Raw genomic sequence first — 23,500 nt, 5'->3', positions numbered from 1 at the left:
TTAAGTTATTTTTTAGGTAAAAGGTAAAATACGTGTGATATTGAATATATTTAAATTAGATACGAGTGTAGTTTACATTAAAATGTATAGTGAATAAGAGACAGTGTAGAAACCATGGAAACTTGGCCATACAAATACTTTTTATCAGTTACTAAACTTTGTTTCCTTTAGCAAGATAAGTCAGTTGAGCCAACAATACTTGAATTCCTACTTTAACTATGTTTTCAAATTAAATAAACCAATAGATGTGAGTCCCAACTTATGCTATTAAAATTTCGAGGAGATGAATTGGTGGGGAGTTCAAATCCTGTTCTGACGGCAAGACACGTGGATGGGAGCACTGAAAATATCTCAGCCGTAGTCAGGGGGTAGTTCTATGGCACATATAAGTTACTTGGAAAGATGAGGCTTTGGGAAAAATTCAACCCCTCGTACCAATGAAAAAAATGAAACAAAAATACCACCAAATGGTGAACCAGCAGCAGACAATTTGTGAACGAAGAAAGGAGAATCAACAATTAACATACAATATTTATAAACATTTATGGGCCACATATGCACTGAATTATACAATATGTCATATATTAGGTAGAAAAAAGAAGGCCTTGTATCTCCAAGGCAATGATTTACAATGGATTTGATACCAGACTCAAAATAAAATTTAACTAAACTTCTCAGTGAGATCATCCCTTATCGTTTCAATGAGAAAATCCAATGATCTCCAATCTCATTGGAGATCATCCAATGAGAAATACTACTGCCATTCAGCCCTTTATTACCTGGGTATATTTTTTTAGCCGTCTGGAAAGCCAACAAATTCAACAATATCAACATATTTATTTTTTTGTAGATGTTAAAAGCAAGCAGGGAAAATGTCTCAATCAGCATTTTTATCCTCAACACTTAGCACAGTGCCTGTCAAATAGCAAGCACTCAGTAGATATTTGCTGAATGAATGCATGAGTATTTATTATGAGCTAGGCATTATGTCAGCAGCTAACAAAATTTTCAGGAGTTAAATAATTTTCAAAATTCTCTACTGACTTTTCTTAGTGTAATTACAGAGTGAATAATAGAAAAAAACTGAGTAAGAGAAAAATGGCTACATTGAGAGTGTGGCTTCATAATTGCTATTATCAATGATGAAACAAAATAAAAAAACAGTAAATATATTTGACACTGTTCTTTCCAAACCTGGCCAGGCTTACAAATCCTACAGAAAATTTAATTAACAGTAAATAAAGACAAATGAACTTCAAATGGCTTTTGAACATAATTTTTATTTAAGCATGGGCTTTTAGCATGGTTCACCCTAGAGTGCAACCTTTTCGTTAAGTTAATAGAGAGTTCAGGGCTACAGGGCCATTATAATGTTGCTGGTGTTGGTACAACTTCATCAGAAATGTATGAATATGACCCGCAGGAAGAACAATCCACAAAGAGAACACAATGAAAACATCCACTGTTTTACAAATCACTCTGTTACCACAGACACAAAATGGCAGTTACTGTTAGTAAATCAGCCACAGAACACTTTAAAAGAACCTTTAGACAAGGAAATGGGAATTCCTTTGTGGGAGATAGGGTCTTCATCCACAATTTTTAAGTAGAAAAAATTTCAAGGTCAGGCATCTTTCTTATCCACAAAACAACGCTAAGCCAACATACGTTTCAAGGGGTATATTAAAGGAGATACAATATCTTTACAACTATCTTCTTGAGTAGGTATTTCAATGAATTTTCTGCAGAATATAAGTAGCCTGAAATTCAGCAGCAAAATATTGCAACATAAGTAAATACAGAGTCAATGTGTTGTTATATTGTAGAAGAGAATACATAAAGGACAAACAATGATAATTTAATCATATAAAACATGATACATAGCTGAAATACAGTCCACTTAAATAGCTTTGTGACCAAGAATGTTAAATACTGTACTAAATGCCATTTTAAACATAAAATCTCTTAAACTTTTGTGCTTAAACTTTTTTTTCTGTTAAACTATTTCTTATTTTCAATACTGCCACTGTAACTGATACTACCACAGATCACAATTTGCACAGACACATCAACATGAAGACATTTACTTATGAGAAAATAAGTCACTTGTCATTAGTTCACAGTGTGGGAAAGTGGTGTATACTCAGTCTTGAGAAGGGCTTTCAGTTAATCACCAAGTCCTTCACAGAAATTTCCTGATATCAGATGCAGTACGAGATTTAAAAGAACGGAAAACAACACATCACAAGTTGGAAGGAAAAATAAACTTTTTGATTCCTCATGGGTATCGTCTAAGTGACCTTCGTCTTCTGTTGTAGAAGTGCCTGAGCCCATGTTGTCGTGAAAAATTCATCATGTAATTTTGTTTGCGAGTGCTGTTAAAATCAGAAAGGATAGAGGCAGGGGAGGGAAAGGAGAAAGAGCATGTAAGTCCCATCATTGAAAGCACAATCTAGGACCTTAGTCTAGGTCCTAAGTTACCCTGATACTTATTTGAAAATTTTCAGGGTTAATAGGTCATGCTGACATTACCACCCCAGGACAGAAGAACTAAAGACTGACACCTGAATTCACTGCCTTTGGCCTTGAAGAAATCCCCTTCTTTTCATGAGTGAGGTCCGAACCAGAAAAAATGGTAAATTCTCCTGATTCATTGCAAAAGTGGACTGAAACTGTTTTTGGCTTTTTCATTTTATTCTTGAACTCTTTCTGAAAACATTTACTTGGATTGGAGTTCATTTGAGACAAAGTGCGTGCTGTTCCCATTACCTTATGCAAATACATCTTTAACAAGTAGAAAGCATAATTTGATTCTTTCAGCAAACATTTTCATTTAAAGCTTAAAAAGCAAAAACAAACAAAGGGAAAACAAACGTGTTATCTGAATCAGCTTGACCTTCGTATTTTATGCAGTCTCGGGGCAAAATGGGGAAGTAAGTTTTTTTCTCAGAAGGTCGGATTCCGCTGCCTTCCTCAAACAATCAGCAGCTTGGGTCATATTCTATAAACATGGCCTTATGAAGGAGACACCCCACTGAAAAAAGATCATAAAATACTAAGAAAGTGTAATTCAATGTATAGATGTAAATGTATGTGTATATATTCCCCCCATGTATGTACCTACACGTTCATGCATACATACTCTACGTGAAGCTGATAAAAATACTGAAAATGGATTTTAGGAGCCTGTAGGAATATGCACGATACTGGCAGAGACAGCTGTTAAAGTTTTGGTATGGAAAATGTAATTTAAAAAGGATCATTATCCATAAGGTCACTGACAAGAATCAGACTCCTTTCACACATGGAGTGGAGTGACAACATGTCTCTATGTAGCACTGAAGGGTGGTTTTTAAGTGTGAGCCTCTTAGTATTTTCCAAATTCACTGAGTCTCTTGAATACTGTCTCATCCTAAAGTCTTTTCCTCCTTAATTTTATGGGAACATAAAATGCGTATGAAGCAGGATAATGTCATGTGATGTGCTATCACCATGAAGGTCAGTCAATATGACATGAACTTGAGTCACGGTAAAGAGGTGGGAATGGATAATTTTGCACTGAGCAGTGTATTCTTCTGAGTTATTAATAATCAACAGACCAGGCAAGGTGCAGAATGATACTGTTTTACCTAGGATATTATACTAACACTTGTAACATAAGAAACCTTTAAAATAGGATTTTCTAGATGTTTGATCATTAGAAAAGAACATTTATAATAAAATCTCTCAAAGGAAAATGCATAAAGTGAATTTCATCAGATATGTTTAATCAAAAAGCAATAGTATCTGTGCTGAAAACTTGATAAAAAGAAGACATCACATTGATATATATTTTGCAAAATAAAGTGCTAATAACTTTTCACCCTGGCTTTCTATACTATCAAAATGCTAGAAACTATAGAATGGAAACAAAATATACTCTGAAGACACTGTAGAGAAAAAGAAAAAAATCAGGTTTCGTCTTCAGGTAGCTTGACTATCCTCCTTGCTCCCCTGTATCAACCACGTTGACCCGTTTCAATGTCATAGTTGAAGAAGGAAATGAATGTATCCATTATCCGTTAGCTGCTATAAGTACTAATTGCTGCCTATGTAAAGTCTAGTTACAAAAAACGGACAACGACCTAATGTATTGAACTAATCAAGTGTCAGGAGAAAGAATCCTCTCACCTCTTTAGTCACAGAAGATTGGGGCTGGCACTAGCTGTCTTCCTGCCAGCATCCTAGGACACCTTGTGGCCCTTCCCCTGAATTTCCCTGAGCTATCACAGTGGCCCCCTAAGCTAGCCTCCACATTCTCTCCCCTTATGAAAGAAACACCACTGAAAAGATACTATGAAATACTAAGAAAGTATCACCGAATGTGTAATTGTATGTATGTGTGTGTGTGTATCTTCCCACGCATACATACAGTGAATTTTGCACACCAGTTTCAGTAAACTTTCCCTCAAATGCTGGCTTTATCTTGTTAAAAAACAAACAAACAAAACCATTCATAATCCCTGTAAGTCAACTTCGCCAGCTATTTCAAGTCCTCCACATGTTTCACCTTACTCTGTTTTTCAAGTCCTTTCATCCACTACACCTCACACAGACATCTCTATTCAAACTCACCTTGAGTCCCTTCCATCTGCCTTATTGGACAATCCCCAACACAGCTTCCTAAGATTTCTACTTATTTTTCAAGTATCACATTTTCTTTCTTGCTCACCCCCTGCAGTAGGGATTTCCCCCCACTCCTGTGAACCCTCATAGTGCTCATTTTCTGCTTTGCATGGAAATGATTTGTGTTCACATCTTGGCTCCCCATGACTAAACTGCGGTGGGTGTCGTGGATGTGCCCCACTCCCTCCAGCCCCACACCATAGTGCTGAGCCTCCTGCCTGACCCCTGGGTGGTCAAGGCGTGTTTGTTGAACTTATGGTGACTTACTGATTGGATTCCTGTTGTAAATCATTACTCTTTAACTATAAGGAATAATTGCAAAGTTAAAGCAATGAAAATATTCTGTTGAAAACACATTTAAAGATATAAGGTACTCAAAGAGAATTTAAAATAGTTAAAATATCTTACACGGAAAAAAGATAAACTCAGAACACTCAAGATATTTAGTTATCTTAATGCGACCGAGATGGACATGAAAGTGACCTCAATATCCGGGAACAAAGGAACAATTAATTTGAACAAAAGTTGATGTGCACGTTTAATGGCTTTAAAGCAACTTCTCCATATAACTATTTACTTATTATGGACTGATTTAAATTCTTCATTTTTGTATGTGAGAAAATAAATATTAACAGGTTGCAGATCTTTTAATACCTTGATAATCGATCGGTCCAGCTTGGAAGCTGACCTCTACTTTAGGAGGCATTTTGAGTCATTGGATACCCTTTAATTTTGAACACATTTACGTATCAGTAGCATATCTTTGGATCTCTGCGAATGTTGATATGCACTCAGCATTTGCTATAGATGTCTAGTGTTTTGTAGTCACATTAGAAATGGCCACATTTTCAAAGCACACTTGAAACTAACTAGTAATTTTGTTATGTAAATGTAAAGCATAAATATCTCTGGAGACAGTTAGGTTGGAATCTAACAAAGCAGATTTTTCCAGTTCATAAGCTTTTGAAAATCAAGCACCATGGGAAGCTATACCAAAGTGCTGCCTGCTTCGAGGACCATTTAATAAACTGACATGGTTATTAAACTTGTTGTGGCTTCTAAAATGTCTAAGTTATAGGATTGGGCATTAGAGGAATGTTAAACAAGTTTAAAGATCTCATGCTTATTATCTTTTTTTGTGAAGCAGATCTGAGAGCCTATTTTTGTTTTTGATACATGTAGATGTATAGTTATAGATAAACTTATAACCAAAATAATTAAGGTGTGGTGGAATTTTAAGGATTTATTTCTTCACTGCGATTATAGGGGAGAGTATTTTTATGATAATTCCAGTGAAAGCAGGTCATATTCATCCCAAGGCATATCAACTACAGTACTTATCAATTTGCTTTGATTGTGAATAGAACTAGGTCCATTTATAAACTCCCATTATGAGTTAAGTCATTGAAGGAAGGGAGAATGATGACTTCTTGGAAATGCTAACTTAAATTTCCATTATCACTGAGGGAATTTGGGGACTTTAGACAGCATATGGAATAATAAAATGCTTCCCTGTTTCTGCATAGGAAATACGGATATTGCAAGTTTTTTCAAGAACTAGTGACTGTGTTCTCTCGAACTGCTCTTCTTCACTGGAGCCACTATCTTAGGTTATTATTTTGAAAAAATTCGACTGATTTTTAATTGATTCTAAAGGAAATGGGGAAGATAGAGACTTGGTAGAAGTAATTTGAACTCACAGAAATTTAGGCATTTTTACTGTTCAGTAATTTATTTTTCATCAAAACAAAATGACACAATAAATAATATTTTATATCAATGCAAAAATAAGAATCCAGTGACTGCCATTATCTTTCAGAGAAATATTGATGAGAGTAGAATGGGAAGCTGCCACTGAAACTAATCAATGAAACTGCCCTGCATAGAAGAAAAAAAAGTACATTTTACTTTCAAGGCCATGTGTTTTCAGGAGGGCTACATGTAGGTAAGTGTGGGCTCATATATCTTACAAATGCAGAACGTTTCATTTTTCTTTTCCCTGCTGAATGGGGATAGGAATAATATCTGATATTGTGTACCTTGGGGAATTGTAAGGATTAAATGAAAGCTTCTAGTAGAATATGCAGATGTTTAATAAATGATAACCATTTTACCTTCTTTCCTAAGTTTAAAGTATCTCCATCAGAGGACAAATGTAAATATATATTAAAGAAGGCCAATCTTACCTAAGGATGCCTTCTTTCCTAAGTTTTAAAGTATCTCTATTAGAGAGCAAATGTAAATATATATTTAAAAAGGCCAATCTTACCTAAGGATAGCATCTAGAACTCACAAATATTATGAATAAACCCATTCCCTTTTGCCTGTTCATTTATTAACTTAGAATAGAATTAAGAAGTCTAGGCATCCTCATTCATCTCCAGCATAAGAGATCTTTTGAAAGACACTGCATTTAATCAAAGCCCCTAGCTCTTTTCCACACATTTCTATTTCCACTTTCCCCTCATAACAAACTTATAAACTGTTAATATTTCAAGAGCACCTAACAAAATCCCAGGCACAGAGTCAAACATTCAAATGAAGGAATGCTGATTGGTACTCTGGTCTATGCTCTTGTGCCCCATATTGTATACATCAGAAAATTACCACAATTTGGCTGAACTCCGAGTTTACATGATATAGGTTTCAAGTGTTCCAGTATATTTCAGTATCACATATAACTTTGTTTTCACAGGTTTTTTTTTCAGTTGCAAAGGTCTTCTACAAAACTTCTCAGTTAACGTAGGTAACACTGATGAAACTACTAGTAAACAGTTTCCTGGAATTAGTAAGAGGACTTACCTTACTCTAGTGGAAAACCAATGACAGCAAATAATGAAATATAACACAAGTTAAAAAATGCCTTTCAACACATGCAGCACTGTGATTAGTCATAAAAGTCTGATCAGGTTTAGATGTGATATAGGATTTTTCATCTCTTTTGAAAATAAAAATTAAAGAAGTTATTTCTTATTCTTCTATACCTAATATATACATATATTTAACTTTTCTATGTAATGCAACATGCAATATTTGCTCATAACCGTATGTCAAGGTACATGTAGCTATAGTACTACATTTGGCATAAATGTTGCATATAAAGTATAAATATGAAAGTAATAGTTTAATAACTACCATAAATTTTATTATTTGATTTTTCAATTATTTACATTTTAGAACATACTTATTCCTGAATATATTAAGGAATGGGCTCTTAAAAATACGTAAGTCCTCTATATCAAACAACACAATCAAATTTAATAAAGGATAAATATGCTTTGCAACAAATGTAATGTGCTGTTCTCCATAAATCATTTGTGCCAAAAATGTGACAGTATCTTAGTAATGAATACATGAGGGAATGGCCATGATGGAACTCATATTATAAAATCTGATAAATGCCTTTAGGACCATAGTTAGCAGCATATTCATTTCCAATTCTCAGCAAATGTGGTAATAATTCACTTTTTAGTAAATCAATTCACAAAGGCTGACTCTTTGCTGAGCAATTTGCTTTCAAGGTACACATGCAAAAATTGGCCCGCTTCATTGTACACATGACAGGTTGTGACTTAGACACGTACACAGGAAATGTGATGTGTGAATGAAATGCATAGTTGGGTGAGGGAGATTCTTAGGATAGAAGGATGAGTGCCCAGCAATAAGACAAAGGATTCCCTTTTATCCTAAGAAGAACCCCACCAGCATGGATCTTGTGAGGGATCTGCCCAAATGTATTCAAAAACATTTACTGAAAAACAAATATTCTACACTAGCCAATGAATTCAGAGAAATTAGGTTTCTGACGCTTGATTGTCAATGACTGTGTTAAGCTGCATCACTCAGACTTTACGGATGAGGACATTTTGTAAGCTAGTGAGGCTGGAAAAAAGTGATCTGTCAATTCAGTTCATCTGTTCTGTGGCAGATTAGCAAGGGCTTATCATCATGAAGTGCTTTTCATGTGCAGGTTTTATTGAAAAACATCATCAGAGTGGGGAGATTACACTCTCAAACAAGCATAAGGCATAAGTGACTTCGCTTGTTAAATGCTAGAACTGTGGTTTTTATCTTTATGGTGTGGGGCTTTTTCTGTATATCCATATTTATGAAACTCAAATCCTTCTGGATGGAATATTTTAGAATTAAACCATTAAATTAAAAATATATTCTCTATCTTGCTCATTTAGGATACACTCCTAAACCTTGAAATATTTTCAAAAGTGCTACATTTTTTTCTCATCAAACTCATGTATCTTCTTGGTTAATATGGGCAGTACTGAGGTTAGACTCAAGATACCATGCGTGACCACAGTTTTTCTTTCTAGGAGTTTTTAGCATGTGTCCTTAGTGCACATGCACAAAAGCTAAACTATGGTAATAAAGCTAGATTAGGGCCAATCTTTACTCAGAAAAGAAAATATGTTCTAAAAATGTATACCCCCAACCATTGGTTGCAAAAAACATATTAGTTGCCCTGTCTGTAGCACTCAATTAGGCAGGGCTTGTATCTCTTGAGATATGCACCTCAGCGTCCTGTTCCCTCCACACTTAAGGAGTTAACATTATTAGTTCCTATAACTAAGTGTTATTATACAAAAGTATAGTTAATTAGGAGGATATTTTGAATTTAATAGGGCTTTATGGGAGTATTCCACCTCTCCATTTCTAAATATACATCTACTGCAGCAAAGTTATAATTAGTAACATTTGTGAATTGTGACATGAACCTTGGCTGGCTTCTTTGTGCTTTATTTGGTTGCAAGACACTTGGAAAAATTATTATATTTTATTTTTCTGAATTATCTGGAACTTCATTTTTAAGCTCATCAAATGAATGAATTAAAGTAACTGTTTTGTAGAGCTACTAAGGGCATATTAACTAGCAAATGCCTTAAAACTTTTTGCGACTCTTCTGAAAAAAAGCAGTTTGAACGAATACAGTGGCATAGAAATATTAAATCCTAAGACAAGAGTAAAACATCAAAAACATAGTTCTGAAAATATAATTTCTTTGTACCGTATTTTTTAAACAATTCATTGATTGAACTCAGCTTTATGAAGTATTTCTTCTTTCCAAAAAAGAAGGAAAACAAGTGACTCCTTTAGTTTTAACAAATTATATATATACACACACATATTTATATAAATATATAAAATTTTATGGTTACACATGTAAAGTTATAATTTAAAATTATTCACCAAAAGAAGACTGAATAAAACTCAAGTCATGCAATACTCTGCATGTGTGGCAATGCTCTTTTCTCATTTGAAATGTTTTAGTGCCCTGAGACTTTGAAACGATCATGCAGAATAAGAGCAGACAGGTGCCTACGTGCTAAATTCTTCGAAGTCTTAAAATTCTGGAGATGGAATAAAAGTGAAGTCTTTATAAATACAGATTATTGCTCCAGAAAAATACCAGAAATGCTAGGTTTCTGGTATCTTATATAATCTGACCTTGCTTCTTGTAATAATATCATGATTCTGGTTACTGCTTATAAAAATTAATACCAACAGCAGGTATACCAGAAGGTTCCCTGGGGAGCTGTGTGGTGAGAACCTCTGAGGCAGCAGGTCAACTCTGTTCTGCTCCCAAATTGTCAAGGGGTTATTTTATACCAGGGAGTATATTTGTACTTCTGACCCCACCTACTCTTTAATCTTAGTACATGGGAGGGAACTGTGGTGATAATATGCCTTTGAAATCCAAAATGGATAACTGCAATTGCTTGGTTGGATGGGGGGATAAGAAATATCCTTTCAAACACATGACATGTTAACAATTGTTGTATCTACCCAAGGTCAGTATTAGCATCCTGCCTTCTATTGAGGACTGTCAAGCTTTGAACTTTCCATAAAAGTTGGTAATGCTTTGTCAGGCACAGGAAGCCCCATTAATGTAAACTGTCTTGGCAAGAGACTTGAAAGATAAAAACTGGTTATTGACTCTAAATTTGATTCTCAACCAGTTTATTAGAATGAACTGAGGTGCTTTTAAAAAAGACCGATGCTCAGGTCTCACTGCAGATCAATTTAAATCAAGTAATCCGTAGGTATGGGCATGGACATTGGGACACTCATTGATGCTTCCAAAAGCTCCTAAGTGATTTTGATGTTCAATCAGATTGAGAAGCGCTGCTCTGAAAGGAAAGTAGCCAGAGCGTAATGGCTAGAGGGTTGGTTTTTTGGTCTGTTTGGATATCTCTCTCTCTGAACTTACCATACATCATTCGTTTTAGAGCCCAGGTTAGTCTATTCTCCTGGAATAATGCAGTCTGAGGAAATCAAAATCTAAGTAAAACATCAGCCTCATAATATAGATTCAAGTGAGTCAGGACTGTTACTTTAAACTTCAACTTTATCTTATGGAGGCAGAGCCCAGCAAGTTGTCCAAAGCAGCAGAGCGCACAGTGGGAGCTTGTGTAGGAACCGGGTTGCTCTTGGATTTGGGGATTGATATGGATGCCATGCAAGCAGGTGCCTCAGTGAAAACTAAGACGAGGGCTAACTCAAGACTGAAAAATTCAGCTCATGGCTATGATTGAAAGAAAACAAATCTGGTAGGTTTCCTACCAATTAATCACTTAAATTTGCTTTCAAAATGACTGAAATCAGCCAAGGGACTGATTTCATTTTCGATTTGGTAAACAGAATGAACATTTGAACCTATCTACCGAGAAGATTCGCCTCTCCTTGCCAACCACTTGGAGCCATCAGTCCGAACCCGTCGAGACATAAGCATTCCAGTTCTACAGGAACTAGATTGTTAGAGAAAAAGCAAGTCATCTCTCTGTGGAAGCGTCAACCCAGTTAGGTGAGAGCGCTGACAACTTTATTCTATGGGAGAAACCATGGGGGAACACCCTTGACTTCTTAGGCGCTGGGATTGGTCACGAGGAATCTGAAACCACAAATTCTTTGTTCTAGTTTTGACCATGTCATTAAATGGAAGAATGCCCCAGGCATCTGTTGCTAGGACAGGTGTTTGTAATTGGGCACATGTCCTAGTGATACTCTGTACATCGACCAGTACAGATCCTTTTTCTTTTCAGGATGTCATTCCATTTTATAAGGCAACTCAGATCTGGTAGCAGGCATTGTTTCCCATTTACCTGGAGACTTCTGTTCGATCCAATTTAATGAATATTGTCAAACCCTTAAATAAACCTTTGCTTATTGAAGTTTTCTAAGGTATATTAAATTATATTTGGGGCTTTGTTATTTCACTGTTGACTAGAGCTGTAGTTTGCAATTGTGGAAGAGTATAAGCCAAAGTGGTCCCATGGGGGTTTCTCATCAGGGACAGTTCTTACTGAATTAAGGAGCATGCCATATCAAAGGAATTTCAAACCTTTCTGAAATGCACATGAGATGCTATGTATCAGATACTCACAGGACGACCTCCACATGGTCCAAAGCCCATTGATCATGACCTGTTCCATTGTGGCGTGGCTGCCACCAGCGCAATAAAACTCCTTTCATCCGTGCCTCCCTGGGTCACAGATAGAAGGACAGAGAGGTTAAACATTAGAACACAGAGAACTTTCTGGTAGGTGACTTCCAGACTTCAACTACAATAGTCTAATCTTAATCAACATAACTTTGGGTATGGCATTTAGATTTGCTTAGGTCATAGTATTCTCCTAAGCAGCATCAAGTTTTATTGGCTACTCAAGGATTTGTAATCCTTCTACATCTCTCTCCCTTCTTCCCCTTGCTCCACTAGTACCTGGAAGAGTCACATCTTTAGTCAACAAATGTGACGTGCCTTCTATGTGATGGGCACCGTACTAGACGCTGGGGTACCATGCCAGGCAAAACTGACTAAGCTGCCTATCCTCAGCAAATTTTTAAACCGGTGTACCCAGCAGAAGATTAAAAATGTTGTTTCCTAAACGACTAGAAACACTGGTTACTGGGAGGGAAATACGCACAGCGCACCCTTGTATTTAATTGTTTTTCTCTCTTCCCTCTTGCCCTCATCCTGGCTCCCAGTTCTGTCTGTGGTCCTAACAGAAAACGGTAACACAACTCTGGAGATCTGAATTAGTCTTGGTTCTGCCACCACCTACTTTTGCGGCGTTGGTTCAGTAACTTCACCAAACACTGTTAATTGTTAGGATCATGTGTGACACCATGCTTTTGCTCTCTGACCGCTTACAGGGGGACGTTGTAGGACACCCTCTGAGCCTGTGTGAAGTCCTTCGGCTGGTGCTGCGCGATGACGTGCCAGGTGATCCCGTTGTTGACACTGTACTGCAGCAGCACGGCCTTGTCCACGGCGTGGGGGCCACTCAGGTCGCTGTTGCAGCTGTCTGTCTGTGACGTACTCCCAATTTGCAAAACAAACATGATTTTGCTGAACAAACACAGGGGAAACCATGTGTAAACAAAAGTCAGGAAGTATTCAAGGAGTTATACTTTCTATTTTTTTATCTTTCTCGTTCCTAAAGTCCATAATTTTCATGTTCATAATATAGTAAAAACAGAAGCATCCAGTCTTATGACTAAGTCACATAAATGACAAAGTTTACTGAACTTATCTTTTACATCATACATATGAAAAATAAGCCCAGAAGGCTGGTGTTCTACACAGTGAAAATTTTGACTTTCAAAGATCTTTTTTCTTCTTATGATGTTAGAAATCTTGTTAGAGCATTTCTCCTGAAACACCTTCTGTTCTCTGCAAAGTGATATGGGCCAAATAGGCAGCTGAGGACATGGAGAGGACAAGAAATAAAACCACAGTATTTATGCTACGTGCTTTTTACAAATAGCTTCAAGCTGAACAGAATCTGGACAAGGATAAATCATCATGTTTATTTTAGGAAAGGATGTCTGGAGATCAGAGCAGAGGGAAAACTGAGTTAGACACACAGGCTGTGGACCATATCTGTTATTGTGTTTGACGTGTCCTTTTGTTTTTCACAGGCATCCTTACCCTTAGAAGATACAGTTTTTAAACATAGGAAATCTATCCTCGTAAGATTCCTAGTGATTAACAGGTGGTCAAATAAAGAGCCTGACTTAAACTGGTAAATGTATTATTTAAATGCATTAATTAATTTAAAGCAAAGTTACTTGTACGACATGGTGTGCAATCATTAACTAAGTGGCTAGTTGTAGCTATATGTGGGGTCAAGGAAGACATCAGGTTGATCTAGATTATGTACATCTTTTTGGTAGGAAAAAAATTGGGGATGGGTGGACACAACAACTTCTGGCATCTATGGTTAGTTATATGGTTACTCTACAGGAATTAATTTTTTAATATTTTTATTGTTTATCATATTGAAGGCCCCCCAACCTGCCTTTCTGCCTCTGAAAATACATTACTGATATTAAGCTTCAAGTAAACATCTACATTCCCACTAACCCAACATTTAATTCTCAAAAATACTCATGCACTTTTGAGCATTCAGTAAGTAGTTTAGTATTTTGCAACCTTTATAAAGCCTTGGAATCTCTTCTTGAATTACACAGACAATAAGCTGTGTTTGCTCTGGCTAAGGTGGTAGAGCTGGGAAGGGCAAGTGGGGAAGGAACCTTCTTGGGTCTCTTTTTCTCTGTCCTCTCTATTCTGAATTAGCGTGCAGCTCATAAATCATGTGAACTTTTAAAGTTCCCATCCATCCAGCCATCGATCCTCCACTTTCTTTTATAGCTACATATGCTAAATACAGGAATATGTATGTTTGCATTACTACGAATCTTCTTCACATTCACATTTATATTTACATGCTTGCATATGGTCCATATTAAATTATCTATATAGATTATTCATAACCAATTATTTATTTTTGTCAACTTTATTGAGATATAATTGGCCTCTAACATTGTGTGAGTTCACGGTGTTCAATGTGTTGATGGGATACACTTATCCGTTTCTTATATTTGGCCATTTCTCCAGGCTTATGCCTATGTTACCAACACTCAGCCAGTGTGCGTGAAGAGATACAAGGTAATTCTACACTAAATTTAAGCAAAGCATAATTCTGAGTTGTGAAAACATATAATGCTTTTTCATACCAAATTCGGATGATATTTAGGTTTCCACTGCTTAGTGACACCTGTGCCATAAAGTTCATGATCATTGCTAACAGCAGACAGTGAGGCGTTGTGACTGATTCTATGTCTGGACTACAACCCGGGAGTCGTATTACCTTGCTCGAGTGAGATCCAGAGGTTTGGTGGCAGCTTGCCTTATTTGACAGCCGTTAAAATAGAGTGAGTCTCCATGGGCATAGGGTGCCAGCTGCCCACAGCCACTTCCTATCACTCCACCTTGAATAGTCTCCCAGTTTGCCTCAGTGACTCTTGCGGACTCAAAATTATCTTTAATATAACTGGGAAGATCATGACTGAAAACAGAGCAATCATCTCCTAGAGGGAAAGGAATAGTTGCAAAAATTAGCTGGAACAAGCAGAATCATCAAAGATTAAGAACAAGCATTCAATTTCAGATTTAATCCAATCAATTTCAGATTTATTGTAAGAATGACAAAATACCAAGCAGATATAGACTCCCAGAAATGCATGTTTCTCTTTTATTTCAGTAATTATTGGCTTGTGTTGCTGAAAAATACCATTATCTTTGAGTCAATGTTTACTAAAATATGTAGGTGCTAATGTGCTTATTTCTTGTATAAGCCCATTGTTAAAAAACTACAGCGTCTGGCTGGGCCTGTATGTTTACCAATGACGTGTCTCCAGAGGGTGATCTCACCCTGGCATTAGAGACAACCTAATTTCTTGTCCCCTAGCGTGATTTTGTAGCAGAAAATAAGTCATGTTCTTGTTCTCCTTCTAGCTCTTATATTTGATGATTCTTGAGAGCAGAGTCTATATTTTATTCATTGTTGGATCCTAGCACCTAGCACAATATTGAGCACATATAAAATATTCCATCATGAAGCTGGGATAAATACATGAATAATAAACTGGAAGTATCTCTCAGAGACCACAGAGCTGAAATATGGCCATTTAAGGAAGGTGCTACTTTAGCTAATGTGTACGTCTTCGCATTTCTCCTTCATTGGAACAGCACAACTTTTCTCAATGTCTACAATAGTTCAAAATCGAAAGGTCATAGCTCTGTTGGATCAGGGAAGAGGGCAAATTCCAGACACCTAGGACTCCTTGTGAGACATTTGATTTGTTCATTTGCCTAAAGTTCAAATTCTCCAGCTAATATACAAACAGACTCAGTTGGTCTGAGTGGTAATGAGACCAGCGGAAAAAGATGGCAGCTAAGTAATTTCTAACCTCAGAGATGTGCAGCGGTCTACATTTACCATACTCATTACACTTGGAGGCAAGGAAGTAGCATCCGTCAAGAAATCTAAATGGATTCTACTCAATTCAAATCTATGGGTGCTTCCATTGTACCCTTGGGGAAGCTATATAATTTGGTCCTCTTTGGATAACTCTCTCAGCTCTGAGAGACAGCAAGGCTGACTGGAAAGGACAACTTGAGTTCCGGTCTTCTTACTGACATGTACTTGCTATGTGACCTTAGGCAAGTCACTTAACCTCCCTGAGTCTCAGCTTCTTTACCTGTAAAGTGGGAATAATGATATTAACCATAGCTAATTTATGGGGAATATCATAAATACTAAATGACTCTGCTGAATATACTGGTGGATACTGTGTAGATGGTAAAGGATAAGGCAGTGTAAGGATTCACTCAAAAAAGATTTACTGTGCATTGCTATTAGGCTCCGAGGGTATAATGGTAATTGGATAGAGTGAACTTTGTAACATAGAGGCTGAAACCTATGAGAAACATTGCATCAAAAGAAAGCAGGGCTGCAGGCCTTCAAACAGGCCGACATAGCAATCTCCTGGGATGTTAGGAGTTGACTAAATACTCTGCCCCAAATACACAGTTAGCCTCTAGAAATTCAAGCAGTAAAAGTATATTTTTTTGAGCCATGAAGGTTTTTTCGTATGGGACAGAGTGACCTGGGAAACAGAGCATCTTGAATTGTCGTCTCCATCTTGGGAGGACAGTGGCCGCTCCCTGGACCGGGAAAGGTCCAGGGAGAAGGAATATTGGTCCAGTATCTAGGGACAGGCAGCCAGGCCAGGCAGGAGAAAGGTCCAGAGTGGAAATCAAGTGTGAAAGATAGGGGTTGGAGCAGGGAGTTATACGGAAGTTGGAGAATGTGAGGTACTATAGAATATCCTGGGAGGATAAACTCTGCATTTTTAAAAATTCAAGGAACATAGCATAAAATTACCCGTGGTAATTCATTCCAAAGGTAAATAACTATGTGATCAAAGAGTGTATCATCTATCTCAAATCCCTCAGGCCAGAGTTTCTATCCATTTCCTAGCAGCCTTTGCACGCATGTTGAGATGAGGAGAACTCCATGGTCTCCTGTGTCAAGAAGGACAAAATGGGATTCTGACCTTGGAAACTTTCATCGCAGATGCAGATGGCGCCGGTGGTGCAGTATCCGTGCCCACTGCAGAGCTTGGGGCAAGCCTCTCCGATGTACACGTGGTCAATTGCCCAGCTTTGCTTCTCCGTTTCTTCCCCCTTCTGGATCCAGCGAAACTGTGTTGCACTGAAAGTCCCACAGAGAGCAGAAGGGATTCAGGAGGCTGTTATCTTCCATGGCTATGTCCAGCATCCAGCCTCTGGGAATGGGGGCTATTTCTAAGAAAAGGGCTTCCCAAACTTCTCCCCGAAGCACCCAATTGGTGGAGGTGAGTGAATGTGTACCCCTCACATTCTAGGAGTATATACCCCAAAAGCCCTGAAAGTTTTATGTGAATTTCCTATTCTGTTCCATAATAAACCTGTCTATTTTCCCTATAGCGGTGTATCATTTTCAAATCTTTGAGGAAAATCAATGCTGCTCTAGGAAGACTGTGCGCCATTATTTTTACCCTGCAGCTTTGCGTAACCCAACCAGCCTGGCACAACCCAGAGGGCACTGATTCTGGGAGGAGCAGCACAGCCCTTGGGAACACAGAACACTGGGGCAGATACGGTGCCAAGTCCAAGTCTTTGGGCATTTGTGACTCTGGGCCTGTGATTGAGTTTGGTGTGTGCTGTGGTATTTAATCAAAAGAAAATTTGACGTCTATGAATCATTTACAAACAAGATCCTATTTCTTCTTGGGACATGCAATTGCCATTTAGGGGCATGGGTTGGTGAGAGGAGGGGGAGATGAGGGGAAAGGGTACTAGGGCTGCAACTAAAAGTCTAGCCTCATTTTATCAGTTGCTCTCGCCTCATTGTATGCGCTCTGCAGAGACTGGCAGATGATGCCACAAAGTTTACCTTAGTATGCAACCTACCTGGAGGAGACATGGTCAGGCAGCTGGATGGTGATTCTCTTCCAGCTGGAGCTGTTGACAGCGTTGTAGATGGTGGCTTCGTGGAACTGGAAGGGGGAGCAGCCGATGCTGTTTGAAGAGGAAGGAAGGCATTGGGTCTGAACGAGCTGCCAGGAATCAGACCTGCAGAAACCAAAAAGGCTGCATTAGACAGCTCTTCAGAGAAATATATGACCTGTCTAATGTCAAGGGAATGCTTTAGGGCTGGGTTAAATTAAAACATTTTAATGTAACTTTCCTATTTCCTATATATATTTATAATTACAGATAATAAAAAGAAAAATTGAAAACTATCTCGTATGAGATAGATCCTAACTCTTTACAGGCACATTAATATATTCACAGATGACAGCATAAAATGATGGCAGGAACAGAGTGGCATTCTAGCGACTTCCTCCCACTGATATTGTTACAAGAACCACACCTGGAGTCGATTGACAAAGTTCTCTATCTACCCAAACTTTCTCACTATAATTCATTTTTCAAAGTGGTGGTGAGAGGCAGGCCTGCCAGCACCAACAAGGCAACCTTCCTCTGTCAGACTGATGCTCAGTACTGCTACTATGCTTTAGGAGGTGTGACTCTAGGTAAAGCATGTTCAGACCTTTCACTGATCTATATTTTTATTAGGGTTGGTTGAGAACAAGCAACGTGAATAAAAGGGGGTTCTACTTTGAGGACAAACGTAGTGTCTTACTTATCTTACAATGTAAAGTTTGTTGGCTGCAGCGTAATATAACATTGATTTTTCTTGGTTTGAAGGAAAAATTCGAAAATAAGATACATGTGTGAATTTTATACAAATGAAATTTTTACATGTATACACAGGAACTGCCACTTTTAATACAAAAGAATGCTCCCCTGTAAGCAGCTGCCTTAAAAATAGACAAACATTTGAATTTTATTTTCACGTTTGGAGGAAATGTAAAACATTATTTCACAAACCTTGCATCCTTAGTGTACTCCAACATTACGGAATGAAGGTCACCACAAGAAGTGGCTTCACAACCCACCACAATCTAAAACAAGCAAACAATTGATATGTGTCAGGCTAGATTAAATAATACCTCTCATTAATTAGGAATCCCATCTCTCTTCATTATGGCTCTGAAAAGTAATCAAGAAGTATTCAGAGAAGCTTTTACAGAGCAGCCTGCCAGGACACCGAGAATACATTCTTTTGAGCTTTGTTAAAGTCATGCCATTTTGCAAGGAGACGAGAATTAAGGTTAAAAAAATACTATTTCTATTTACTTAATTAGTATAACATATTAATCATATTTTTGGGGAAGATAAATTGGTCAAAAGGAAAGCAGTATTTGGAGAATTAAAGGAAAGAAACAAAGTATCATTGGTTCAAAACATTTTCATTGATATCCTATCTTCGTTGATGCTACCATTAAATTTTTATTTGTAATTAAAAATAGTAATTTTTAATTACTTAATAATTATTCCTAGTCTTTTTCCATTTCCATGTGAATAAAAGCATTCCATATTATGTGCAATTAAATGCTTGAATCATCAATAATGCATAAATGCTAGAAAAATTTGGTGATTCAAATTTAAATTCTAATCATCTACTCAATCAATAAGTCCTATTTCAGTGCTGATACTAGGGAAGGTTAATGCTAAAAACTTTAGACTATACGCTTATTCATAAAACAACCCTGGTTTCAGAGATAGAATACAAAGTATATTCCAATAGTGGAAATGGAAACCAGAACACATACAAATAAAATGCTGTGGTGCTTCACAGGAAGGAGAGATTGAATCGTACTAAGTGGGTTAGAAAATAGTTCATCAGAAGTGGGAGATCTAAATTATTCCAACTACAAAAAGAAAAGATAATTGTGTGACGTGATAGAGGTGCTAATTATCACTATTGTGGCAATCATATTACAATATATAAATGTATCAAATCAACATGTTGTATACCCTAAAATTACACAATGCTATATGTCAAATATATTTCAATTAAAAAAAAAGAGAAAAGCATTAATCAGGTAAAGTGTATGTGAACTGTCCCTGAAGAATGGGAAGAGTCTGAGAGGTAGAGACAGGAGAAAGACATTTGGGTGGGAAAGCACTGTGGCATGTCTGGAGTGCAGCGTGTGGTGTGTTTTGGTCTAAGTGTAGAGTATGTGGAATATTGGTAGAGGAGGTTGGAAAGATTGGTTGAGTTTGACAGACCATGAGTTGTAGTCAAAGGTGTTTGATCTTAATTTGGTAGGCAGTGGGGAGTCATTAAGGGTTAATGAGCAGTGGAATGATGGGCTCAAAGCTGTGCTTTGTAAGGATCAATCTGACTGTGCTGTTGAAGACAGGTGGGAGTGGAGAGAGATTAGAAAGCAAAGGACTACTCAATGGCCTACTCATTTAATTAGGGCCAGAATAAAGGTGGTAAGAGTGCAAACAGAGGAGAGGGGATGGGTGCCAGGGACACTGGGAATTAGAATTAAAAGGATGTAGTAACTGATTAGATGTGAAAAGTGAAAAGTCAAAGACTAAATTAAAATTTAGAGCCAGTGAATAGGTGACAGGCAGTGCCATCAAGAGAAATAGGAAAATCAGAAAGAGGAGTTGGCATGGGGCAGGAAGATATGAAGTTCGCTGTTAGACATGTTGAGTTGAGGTGCCAGTAAAACAGAGGTGTAGAAATGTACACAGGCTATTAAAAGTACTGAATTGACTGTTGATGAGCCAGTCAAGGTTGGATATGCAGATTTGGGAGTTGCTCTTAAAGATGTGATATTTGAAGCCAGAGGATGAATGAAGTTTCCAAAGGTGAGAATGTCTGTGAAGAGAGAAGAAAGCCAGGGAGAAGTACTAAGAAATGCTGATATTTACCAGGTTGAGGGAAGAAGAGGAACCAAAAAGGAGACAGACGTAGATATCAAGAAGGTAAGAGGAGAAGCAGCAGAGAACCCAGAAGCCAATAGCAAAGAGAATTTCACGAGCTGGAGAAGACAAGGACAAGAGTGCCAAATAGTACAAAGAAAAGGAAAAATGAGGAATGGGTGAAAGTTGAAAGCTGTTGGATATGGTGTTTAGAAAGTCTATGGTGACTTTATTTTTTTATTTTTTAAACTTTGTATTTTATATTGGAGTGTAGCCGATTAACAATGTTGTGATAGTTTCAGGCGCACAGCAAAGCAACTCAGCCACACATATACAGGTAACCATTCTATGGTGACTGTAAAAATGCAGATTTAGTGACACTTTAATCATTCAATTTCTGGGGACAAGCCTTTTTTTTTTTTAAGAAACAAATTGACTTGGCTAGAGAAGAAAATTTCAGTCTCTTCAGTTCTGGGTTGATAGAGGCAGCAAAAGAGAAGGTCCTAACCAACTTAATCAAGAAATGCTCTGATGTGAGTCTGGTAGAGGGAAAGCCTTAAGGGACGTGGCTTGGAATTAGGGGTGGTGTAACACTGGACATGGCCTTGAGCATCCTTCATGTCACTAAGTTAAAGACAGTCCTGAGGGAGTGGTAGCATTTGGGGGGCTTGCCTCACCCTACAGTCTCTGAAGGAGAGTTTAATACAGAGCTGAGGAAAACAGAAAATTTGTTTCTTTCTTTTTTTTTTTTTTGCAACATATCTCTAGGAATTTTTCATCTTGCAAAACTGAAACCCTAGGGCTTCCCTGGTGGCGCAGTGGTTGAGAATCTGCCTGCTAATGCAGGGGACACGGGTTCGAGCCCTGGTCTGGGAAGATCCCAGAAGACGCCGCGGAGCAACTAGGCCCGTGAGCCACAACTACTGAGCCTGCGCATCTGGAGCCTGTGCTCCGCAACAAGAGAGGCCGCGATAGTGAGAGGCCTGCGCACCGCGATGAAGAGTGGCCCCCGCTTGCCGCAGCTAGAGAAAGCCCTCGCACAGAAACGAAGACCCAACACAGCCAAAAATAAATAAATAAATAAATAAATTAAATCCATTAAAAAAAAAACAAAAAACTGAAACCCTATACATATTAAGTCCTCATTTTCCCCTTCTCCCAACTGTGAATACATTTTTATTATACTAATAAGGATTCTTACTATTAATTGTGATTGCAGCACATCTTTTAAAATAAGGGTGTTAGAACAACTGATCTGTCTCTTTAAAATGATCTAGTAATAAACTGCATTTCTGTAATGCCCCTTTTTAGCGTGTTCTGCAGTGAGAAAGACATTAATTGATATTGCTTTATCTTTCTCTCTAATTGTCTATTAATTACCTCCTATGCCTTCCCTTCCATTCTTCTATATGAATAAAATATGCATTTATAAGAAGTGAGAGTCTTTTTCAAATCTTTGAGGATTTGGGAAGTTCCAATTGGGCTAATGTACAGGTTCGTTTTTGGAAGTCAGAGACAAAAGAAAAATGGAAAGACATAATGAAAAAGGATAGATAAAGAAGTAAAGTGGCTTGATGTATGAAATAGACATAAAGACAAAGTGGTAGAGAAATGGAGGAGAGAAACAGACAGAGAGGGACAGAGACAAAGAAACTAATAGGCAGATGTGCCTATTTGAGCTTTTTATTTCCAAGTTTGGAAAAGTGAACTCAAGATTACATATCTGAGAGACAATACAGTTACATTTCTTGCTATGTCCCAATATACTTAGATTTTAACCTGTGTTCAAATAATCCTACAAGATAAAGGTCTTTGTGAAAGACAACTTCTTGTATTCATAAGATAAAGTCTCTTTTAATGAATGAAATCAATCATTTCCTTGGAGTTGTTCAAATAAGGATTCTCTCTATACCCCCTCCCCCAAATGTAGTGCCAGACTCTGGAAGAGCTGCTTCCCCTTACTTTAAACTGCATCATGTATCCTGGCTGTATAATGAGTTCTCTGGAGGAGAGTGCATTGTGAGTCTTGTCCTTCTTTTTATTTGGCCAGTAGAGGTGGAAGGATGGATTGCCACAGAATCCTGCTGTCCTCACTGCATTAGGGTAAAAACTCCAGTTTTCTTCATGGGAAGTGCCTTCTGTTAAGGTAAATTGGAAGCAATATGGCATGTTATTCTCTTGAATTAATTGGGTTAGTGTTGGAACTACTTGAATGTCTATGCTCTAGCTCTTTACTTACCCTTTAAGATTGACTTTTATCTTATTTAATTGGTATAATATATAAATGCAAGATGAGAAATCGCATCTAGAAAAGATTATTAAATGCTAGAACAATGATTACTCAACTTTTAAAATGTAATTGCTAGACTGGTAACTTTCACCATTGCAAAATTTTTCCTGGTATACTTTCAAACCAATACAATGTGTATCTCTGCACAGAAATTCCTAAAGAAACAGAAATTATTTTGGGCTACTGAAATTTCAAATTATACTTAGAGCGAGACATTTTGTCTTTAATGATTGTCTTTAAGATTTATTAAACATTGTCTTTAAGATTTATTAAAGTCTTAGTTGACATTTCAACATAAATTCTTAGTTGATATTTCAACAAGCAGCTAACCTTGAAGATGTATAAACTATTGG

General features: G+C 37.4%; 1 protein-coding gene across 1 annotated transcript in view; it reads right to left on the bottom strand.

Moving 5' to 3' along the window:
• Positions 1 to 1,269: 1,269 nt before the first annotated feature.
• RELN (reelin) overlaps positions 1,270 to 23,500 on the bottom strand; it is a 523,882-nt gene continuing 501,651 nt past the window's right edge. Inside the window, exons 57-65 of the mRNA XM_068549918.1 lie at positions 22,820 to 22,995; positions 18,965 to 19,038; positions 17,981 to 18,142; positions 17,083 to 17,240; positions 14,832 to 15,051; positions 12,830 to 13,027; positions 12,062 to 12,160; positions 7,468 to 7,473; positions 1,270 to 2,375 (exon numbers count right to left, since the gene is read on the bottom strand). Coding sequence (XP_068406019.1) covers positions 2,279 to 2,375; positions 7,468 to 7,473; positions 12,062 to 12,160; positions 12,830 to 13,027; positions 14,832 to 15,051; positions 17,083 to 17,240; positions 17,981 to 18,142; positions 18,965 to 19,038; positions 22,820 to 22,995 — 1,190 coding nt within the window. The 3' untranslated portion in view covers positions 1,270 to 2,278. The remainder of the gene's footprint in view (positions 2,376 to 7,467; positions 7,474 to 12,061; positions 12,161 to 12,829; positions 13,028 to 14,831; positions 15,052 to 17,082; positions 17,241 to 17,980; positions 18,143 to 18,964; positions 19,039 to 22,819; positions 22,996 to 23,500) is intronic.

The sequence above is a fragment of the Eschrichtius robustus genome, chromosome 8, assembly GCF_028021215.1.
Source record: "Eschrichtius robustus isolate mEscRob2 chromosome 8, mEscRob2.pri, whole genome shotgun sequence".
NCBI lineage: Eukaryota > Metazoa > Chordata > Mammalia > Artiodactyla > Eschrichtiidae > Eschrichtius > Eschrichtius robustus.
Note: the sequence above shows the minus strand (reverse complement) of the source record. Positions and strands in the feature narration are given on the sequence as shown.